The sequence below is a fragment of the Condylura cristata genome, unplaced genomic scaffold (genome assembly GCF_000260355.1).
Source record: "Condylura cristata isolate star-nosed mole 26May11 unplaced genomic scaffold, ConCri1.0 scaffold00018, whole genome shotgun sequence".
Lineage (NCBI taxonomy): Eukaryota > Metazoa > Chordata > Mammalia > Eulipotyphla > Talpidae > Condylura > Condylura cristata.
The window spans coordinates 39,620,779-39,629,748 of record NW_004567119.1 but is presented as its reverse complement, the minus strand read 5'-3'; the positions used below and the strand labels follow the sequence as shown (position 1 = coordinate 39,629,748).

Sequence of the window (8,970 nt, the reverse complement as noted above, 5' to 3'; positions counted from 1 at the left end):
CAGCTTTTATCCTTCTTCCCAGCTATTTTGGTGCCAAGAAAGCTGCAGGGAGGTCTTTGCTCTGCTCGGAAAAAGCTTCAAAACCGTCCCAGCAGAAAGAGTCTAGCAGCCTCCAGGCTGCAACTCCCTCTGCTGCCCAGTATTTTCTTTACACGCTGTAACAGGTTCAGCGAAATTTCAAACTCAAATATGCTGAAGGAGTTCAAGTGACCCTTTATTTCCAAATGTGACCATGAAGGGAAAAGTTCAAATAGCAGAGGAACAGCTGGAGCCCACGTTTGAAGCCGAACTGGTTACTACACTCACCTACAAACCTCCACTAGCAGGGAAGGGTTTCTTTTACTCAGCTTGAACAAAAAGTTCTCTTTCTTCATCACAGGCACTTGAAAAGCAGAAAGTGGCCCTCTGTCCGTCCTCACACATCCTCAGTAACGCCGCCTATCAGAGGAACTGAAGGTCAACCATGCCCATCTTCCACGATCCATTTAAACAGCACTTAGCATGACGTACTGCTGTGATTGGTCCGTTTCCGTAAATTCAACGACGCACCTAACGGCAGGCGCTCAACTGTCATTTAACAGAATTCTAACTGGAACTAACCTGAATACTGGGAGCGGGGAGATTTGGCCACTGAAGAAATATGCAGCTACTGGGAGAGGACCCAAATTACAGAGCCGGGCAGCAGCTCTCCTGCCCACCTGTGACTATGCAGCTATTTCTCACCAACCTTTTCCTTTGGCAAAGCAGCAGTGGCAGCTCCCCTGCCTGCCTGTGACTCTGCAGGTGCCTCTTTTTCTTTCTCCTTTTCCTAATAAACCTGTCCTTTTAAAATGTAAAGAAAGAAAGAAAAGGGAAGAATGAGACAGAAGTCCCCCAAGTAAACACTTACACTCCCTGACAACTGCGCAGTTGTGAGTAAGGGCAGGTGCAGGCCCCCCGCCCCCCGCCCCAGTCTTCCTCCCATTAACTATAAGGTAGCTTCAAGAGTCTTCATTTTTTGCTGGTATGAAAGTATTTCTCTCACATGCTCATCTTAGTGGTAAAAGACTCTCCAGGACCTCCCGCACTGACTCTATGAGTGCTGAGCAAATACTGAGGTTATTCAAAAATGGTTAGAAACTCTCGTCTTCCAGCATCCAGGATGACAAAGACCTACATGAGCGCAATAACCTTTGTCTATTTTCGGGAACCGCCCATTCTCAGCCACTTCCCTGTCAGGTGGAATTCTTACGCTCTGCCTTAAGAATCTATAGGTGAACCTCCTAGAAAGCAGCTACCAACAACTATTCCTAACCTTCAGAAACTATAAATGGTCGTTACCACTGGGTAGAAAGAAACAATGTCCATTTGTAAATAAAAACAATTCCACAGAATTTATTGCCATTATAGGATTAACATAAGGGTACTCAAAACATGAACAAATGCTTCAGAACTATCCTCCCAACAAAGAACATGTAAAAAAGCAAACTGTATTGTCTTCCCAACAATTCCTCACTTGATTGATCATTTCTAGTTGGAGACACTTTGGAGCAGAGTAATGTTATCGCCTTTCAGCATAATCCGACCTGCAATACAAAATAATAATTTCAAAAGTTATTAATAGCCACCCAGACAACTGTGCAACCACTTTTTAGCCTCAGTATTTTGGATTGTTCTCAAGCAACATATTGAAAATGACTTCTCTTGTGAAACCTGTGAATATTTTCTCGTATCCACATTCTGAAAGATGTGCATATCAGAGCACTCGCACAATTTCAACAATCTAATGAAGACATTGTATGAAAAGTACAATTTCCAGATCCTAAGTCAACTGAACAGTCTACCCCCAAATTTCCCAACACTGTGAGCTTAAGATTGAAAATGAGTTAGTTGTATGTCTACACAATGGAATATTATTCAGCAATCAAAAAAGATAAACTCATGCCACTGTGGCAACATGGATGACGCTGGAAAAGACTATCCTTAGCGAAATAAGCCAGGAGGAAAAAAAAAATACCAGGTGGTTTCACTCATAGCAAGAGTGTAAAGGATCAGGGAAAGAAAAAAAATATATATATAGTAATTATAACAAAGTAAGAAAGAACATCAACTAACAACTATAAACCAGAGACATTCTACCGGGGAGGAGAGGGGAACAAGATCAAAACTGGGGTGTGAAGAGTACATGGGACTATGGTGATGGCATAGGGGTGAAGTGGAGGTGGGAAGTCTGTGGAGATTGCAGCTGAGATGAAAAATAATGTTAAAAAAAAAAAAAAGTTATGTCAAATTTAGTGACTGCAGCATAGTAAACCCAACTTTTAGAGTTCTTATTGAAAACTTTGTCCTGAGATAACAAACCTATAGGTAGCACCCAGAAATAAACAAAGCTGTGTAAGTTTTATCTAACATTTCCTAAACTTAGTTGAACAGAGAACACTTTTCCCCCTGAGAAATATCTGTAATTTTCAGAGCACTTATGGTCAGAAAAAAACTCTGTGAGAAATGTTAGTCAACCTCAAATGTGGTTAAATTTACAAGGCTTCTACAAGAGGTAAGTTAAGCCTATTCTATAGGTGGACATTTCCATGGAAATTCAACACTTTGCAAATAACTTACAAATACTACAATATAAGGCTACCTTGCCCTCGTGGCAAATGTTTAAATTTGAAAAATCCCGATTTTCATCTAAAATGGCCTAAGCAGGGCCGTGGTGGCACAATGGGTTAAAGTGCAGCACTGTGAAGCTAGATACAGTCTGGCTTGCTGCTCCCCGCAGCAGTGTATTTCAGTGCATCTGCCCATTCTGCTCCCCACTCTGTCTCTGGTGAGTCCTCTCACCACCCCTGCAACTTTGACCTGTACCCCAGTTCGGTATGCATAAATAAATTAAAAATAAAATAAAATGGTCTAGCAGAAAAAAGCTATCATTTTCCAAAAGTCTACTTTCACTTATCTACCAAGACTCCCAAATCCTCAGAGTCAGGAAAAAAGGAGACAAATGAAGCCATTCATGAAATTACCAGTGAGCCCTGAACTAGAGCAGTCAATGTGTACACTCAGCAAACCTCAAGTTAACTGGACAGTAACAGAAACTTTGTCTTGATGACGCTCTGTATTTCTAAAGACGCTTTATCAACTGGGTTAAAAAGAAATCACATCCACAGCTGAAATATTTTTGAGTTTCAGCTAAGTGCCTGGCAGTGAATTTAGAGTCGAGCGTGAGCATATCAGAGAGCAAGAGACAGGATGCAAGCATTCACGAAGCCTCCAGTCTAGCGGACACACATTAATGAAATCACACCACTACTGTTTTGCTACAAACCTGGAGCACAGCACACAATGCCCTCCCTATCCCCACCCCAAGCAAAACCTAACCAAACTCAGGAAGGACTAACACTTGATCTGAGTCCTGAAGACACAGGAAACAGCATATACAAAGACTTATGGTGGGGCAGATTCAAAAGACTGAAAGAAGACAAAAGTGGCAATGAAAAAGCTCAGAAAATGAAGCAGTATGTCACAAAACTAGCAGACGGAGATGAGAACTTGTAATAAAGGAACTGTGAACGCATTAAATATTTTCCTGACCTACAAGTAAAAGGACACCACTAACAGTCTTTAGTGAGCTTAGAGTGTGCTATGTGAATGGAGCCAGTTGTAGAAAGGGAAGGGGACAAGCTCATTTTAATCATGGCCTGTACTGCAAGTCAGTCAATTCTGCAAGTGAATGAAAATGTCCACAACACAGTAAGACCACTGATATTCTTACCCAGTTGTTTTCTTGACTTTGTTTTAGAATGAATCTCTTCTGCATCATCTAATACGAGGTTCATATACTCATCAAAACCCTAGAAAAATAAACCAACTGTCATCCTCAAAGAAGATCACATCCAAGCCATTTTAAATGAATATACTTATCTGGATTCAGAAATGCCAACTAACTTCACTAATCTTTCAGTTGAACCACAGTTTTTAGGTCTCTTTTTAAAATAACAAAGTTTCTTCCTTGTGGAAGATTTTGGACGTTAAAGAGTTTTCAATGGCCCATGCCAAAGAATCATTCGCTTTATCTTTTAATAACTTGCTCAAAATAAAATGTGTGTGTGTGTGTATGAATTAACTGTTACAACTCCCACACCTCTCATGTCTCCCACAAAACACTATCACTCCTCCTAACTGCCACACTTTTAACTGCTAAATAGGAAGGAGGAAATTATTAATGGAAACTGAGTTCTCATTGGAACGTAGTGTTCTAACATAATACTTTCATACATATTTTATCTTTCTTTAAAATACTATTTAAAAAACAACAACGACAACACTATTTAGGGTACTCAATGTGCCAAAGGTTAAATAAGGCTAACCTCACCGAGCTCTATTCAGATATTGCTTAATTCAGGACTAATTTTCCATTAATCCTCACCCTTCTCCTACCTTATTTCTTTTGCCCACTATTTCAAATAACACTATTTTTTAACTGCTTTTTAAAAGCTAATATGTCCCTTTTTTAATACTGCCTAGTTCCTATAAGTAGGACAATGAAATAAAGATAGTGGGCCTTGAAAAGATCTTCTTGGGTTGGGTTTTGCCTTTTTGTACATTGCTCTAGCTGGCCATTTTATGAAATCTTTCTCAGTGAACAAACTGCTGAATAAAATATGCTAGGTACTCACAATGATACAGCCCTCTATCCGCATATTCACTTGTTCATAAAGCCACACCTGAATCCGAGATCGCTGAAATAGTCATAAAAACGGAAATTAAGAAGTAAACAAAAAGTGGTCAAACTGTAGAGAAATACAGTACTTAAAGAACTTTAATATGTGAAAACCAAGAGTTTTAACCCTAATCTGACTCATATCCAAGAATTAGTAACCAAGATTAGTTACCTGTCAATGTTTTTATTTATTAAAATTCTACACTAAGATGCTCAAAGTTAATAATTTTCCTGCATCTTGGATCTCAGGCATACTTTTACTCGCGACACTTTCAGGGTTAAAAATGGTGATAGTATAGCACAAAAAATTAATTATTACCATCAAAAACTTTTCTTGTCTGTGAAAATCCAGCTACAAAAGAATTCTTAGTTTTTCATGTTTGGCATCTACCAACCAAAAGAGGGAACCTCCATTCTGGTGATTAAAAATGACAAATCTTCAAGTTAATCTGTTTTCTAATTCTGTTGTCACACAGTAAAATTTGTCAGTGCACCAGAAATTAACTGTCTTCTTTCAGAGATCACTTAAACATACTGCCCTGACAACTCAAAATCTGCTATAAACACCCTTTACTGTCACCCTAGTGACAGTAAAGCCGACTGTCACTAAATTCTCTGAATTAACCCTTCCCCTCTTTTACTTCTAGTGTCTTTTCAATTTTTGTTTCCCTGTGAGTATTAAATACTCCACCTTAACCCAAGGGTTAAGCTGATTTGATTTTCCTCCCAATGTTTCATCCCCGTGGGGCTAAATGGGGGACGTCTCCAACATTGTGGCCATAAAGACAATGCCCTATTAACACTGTCATGTGTGCCAATGACTTCTTTAATTTTGGTCAGCAAATTAACCATGGCACAATTCTTTGCAAGCTTGGAGCTGGCACTGCTAGACACCATTTTATCAAATTAGAGCCTTCCCTCTACCTCTTGCCCTTGCGTTTCATGTATTTTGAACTCTAGGACATGTATTTTGAACTCTAGGACGGTAAATTTGTCGTTTACTTAAGTAATTACAAACAACAAGCCACAAATAACTTACGTACATTTTGCAAGTATCTGAAGATGAGGTTCTGCATTGGTGATTAAGGAAAAAAATACACACGCAGCGTACTCTGCTCTCTGAAACTGGTCAAGCCTACCCCCTCACCCCCAACCTCAGTGTTTCCTCAAGCGAGGTCCGTGCCCACGTAATGAAAACTGCCCAACGAGGAACTACGGGGTCCAACAGACTTTGAAGAAACCCCCAAATTCCAGCCCTGAGACCGAGAACTCCCGCCTTCTTTCATTATCTCACTAAGAAAGTCTTCCCTCCATTCACCCCCGCCATTCTGCACTGCCCATCGCGGGGTCCAACCGTGCCCACCTCCCTCCCATCACCGGTTCTTCAACTACCCGCGCTTTCTCCCGGGACCGCTCGCCCCGGTGGCTCATGGGATGTGGTCCGCATTCCGCTCCTCTGGCCCGTTCTCTGCTCCCTCCTTCCCGCGTTTCCGTCTCAAACCTCCTAGTCCTAGACATCCCGCGTAGGATACGATAGGCTGCACCATCACCTTCTGCACTTTCTGACCCTGGCCGCGGTACGCCATGGTGGAAGCTCACAAAGACCACACGGAGCCGCACGCTAGTCAGGAGCAACTTCCGGAACAATGAGCCGGAAGCGGAAGTACCTTGCTAGCGCGAGGTCCTGGAGGAGGGGCTCTTGGGAAATGACTCTCTAGCCACGATACTCTGTGCTCTCTAACTTCCGGGGGCGGCAAACCAGACTCCTGTTGGACCGTGAGTCGGTCCTACAGCGCCACCTGGAGGAGAGAATTGGAGGAAAGCGCAGAGGGGCTTCTGTACGGTGACCGCGCGGGTAAGCGGTGGAATCTGAGTCGGCTTTAAGAATCTGGTCGTCAGGTCGTGCACCTCTGAGATAGCTGGGGTTTCTCCTTTTTCTAACCCTCAGCCACGGGCAGTCTCAGTTCAAAAGCTGGGTCCTGTGCCTGCACCGACGCGTGGCAGGGAGCTGTTGAAGGTGGCAACCGAGCAGGGCCACTTAGTGCTGAGAGCCAGTTGCTGAGCTCAAGTTCAGCCTGGCTGTAGTGTGATACCAGGGGCAAATCACTCAGCCTCTCTAGCTTAGTTGTTACCAAAAAGGTAACCCTTCAACTGTTTGTGGGGTTGAGGTTCAGTTAAATAGTATGTGTACGTGCACTTGAGACACTCTGTTCAAACTTAGCTCCGTGTCCTGGGTTACAGCCGCTGGAATGGGAGGAGTTGGAGTTTGTTAGGTTATGTCATAGGCGGGCATATGTCTGGAAGAAGTTTCATTCCATTGGAATGAATCCGTTTTATAGGTGAGAAAACTGAAACTCGTGAGTTGAAGGGGTAAAGAGGACTTGAGGCAAGTGGTAGAATCATAATTTGCTGGCCTTTGCTCTTCTGTTTAATGATGATATTAATGCTGATCTCATAAAGGTGGAGAGATCAAAGGATATAAAAGTGACTTTTAACCTCTGAAGAGCTATAAAGCACATGGAATAACAATTATTTTTTAAAGATGTATTTATGCATACAGAACTGGGGTACAGGCCAGAGGTGCAGGGGCAGCCACAAGACTCACCAGAGACAGAGTGGGGACCAGAACAGGCCGAACAGGCCGACTGACTGGAATACACTGCAGACCAGACAGGAGAGGTTTCCTGCACCATGTGGGTCAGCTCCCTGGTGTGGACTTGAACTCAAGCCATAGTGGCTGTTAATGGCTCATAACGCTGAGACTTTAATCCTTGTACCCCAAGGGAGGCCCTGCCCTTTTACCTTTAAATCATATATTCCTCTAGAATTTATCCTAATATATCCTAGAACAGATACAGCTTTATGATTTCTAGATGACTATTGTCTTCATAACCATTACAAAAAAGTAATTCATAGTTCCCAATTCAATCTGAAATGCCACATAATATGCCAAGCGTATGTGAATGTATAGTTTCTATTTTGTACAATTGATTTTTTCTTTTTATGGCCATATATCACCATTGTAAATATTGTATTTTGTTTTCTTATTTGATAGGACTAGATGAGAGCAAAATTTTTCTGCCTATTCTCTTCTTTTTTTAAAAAAGATTTATTTATTTATACATACAAGAACTGGGATACAGGCTAGAGGTGCAGGCAGTGAGAGATTTCACCAGACAGAGTGGGGAGCAGAACAGGCAGATCTACTGAAATACAATGCTGAGGGGAGCAGCAGGCAGGTCAGGAGAGGTCTGCTGCACCACATGGGTCAGCTCCCTGGTTGGGGATTGAACTCATGCTGCAGTGGCTGTGGAGGCTTCATAGTGTTGTGTTTTAACCTGTTGCGCCACCAGAGAGGGACCCTCGTTTATTTTTCTTACAAATTTTAGAATTAGCATATGCAATTGTTTTAAAATCTTTACTATGATTATATCCAACTATAAAACAATTTAGAATTAAGTTGTTTAAACCTAAGCACACAATGTCTTTCAAATGTTCGAGTATGTGAGTTCTTAGTATTCTATCTAGTTTCATCATAAATATTTCATCTCTCTTGTTCTTACAATTTGTCTTTACCACAATTTAGCTTGTGTTTAAATGAAAGAGTGATAAGTTCAAATGCATAAATTCTGCATGGACTACAGAGCCACCATAATAGGCAAAGTCAAGAGATCCAGGAAAAATATGGCTGCACCACATCAGACAAATTGCTAGTTTTCCTAACATACCTGGGAGATGTGAAAAGAACTCAGGAAAAAAAGCTCTTCTGGTTGGTAATTGCTGTGTAAGAAATATTTCAGAACTTAGTAGCTTAAAACAACAGCTATTTTGTGGCACTTAATGAGTTTGTAGGTCAAGAATTTGGACAGGGCTCAAATGGACAGTTCTGCCCCAAAGCCTCAGTTCGTGCACTTGGAAGGCTGTCCGCAGACCTTGCCTTCTGGCTTCTCTGGCTGAGCAATGCACATTCTTACATGGGGACTTTGGGCTCTCAGAAATCAAGGCCAGTCACTAGCACCTTTGAAAGCCAGGTTTGGAACTACTGTAATGTTCACTCCTAGACTAGACTCAAGGGCCAGAATAGGAGGTGTGTTAGACTATGCAACAGCTATTTTTTTTTTTTTTTATAAAAGATCTATTTATTCATGCAGAACTGGGGTACAAACCAAAGGTACAAGGGCCGTTGAGAGGTTTCACCAGAGACAGAGTGGGGAGCAGAACAGGCAGATCGGCAACGTACACTGCTGAGGGGAGCAGCGGGCAGGTCAGGA

The 8,970-nt window shown here is 41.8% G+C and overlaps 1 protein-coding gene across 1 annotated transcript; it reads right to left on the bottom strand.

Moving 5' to 3' along the window:
• Positions 1–1,352: 1,352 nt before the first annotated feature.
• On the bottom strand, positions 1,353–6,345 carry SNRPE (small nuclear ribonucleoprotein polypeptide E). Its single transcript, XM_004685531.2, has 5 exons — positions 6,232–6,345; positions 5,743–5,769; positions 4,656–4,718; positions 3,752–3,830; positions 1,353–1,565 (listed from the first exon to the last, which is right to left on the bottom strand). The coding sequence occupies exons 1-5, from the start codon at positions 6,283–6,285 to the stop codon at positions 1,510–1,512; spliced, it is 279 nt and encodes a 92-aa protein (XP_004685588.1). The 5' UTR covers positions 6,286–6,345; the 3' UTR covers positions 1,353–1,509.
• Positions 6,346–8,970: the final 2,625 nt, after the last annotated feature.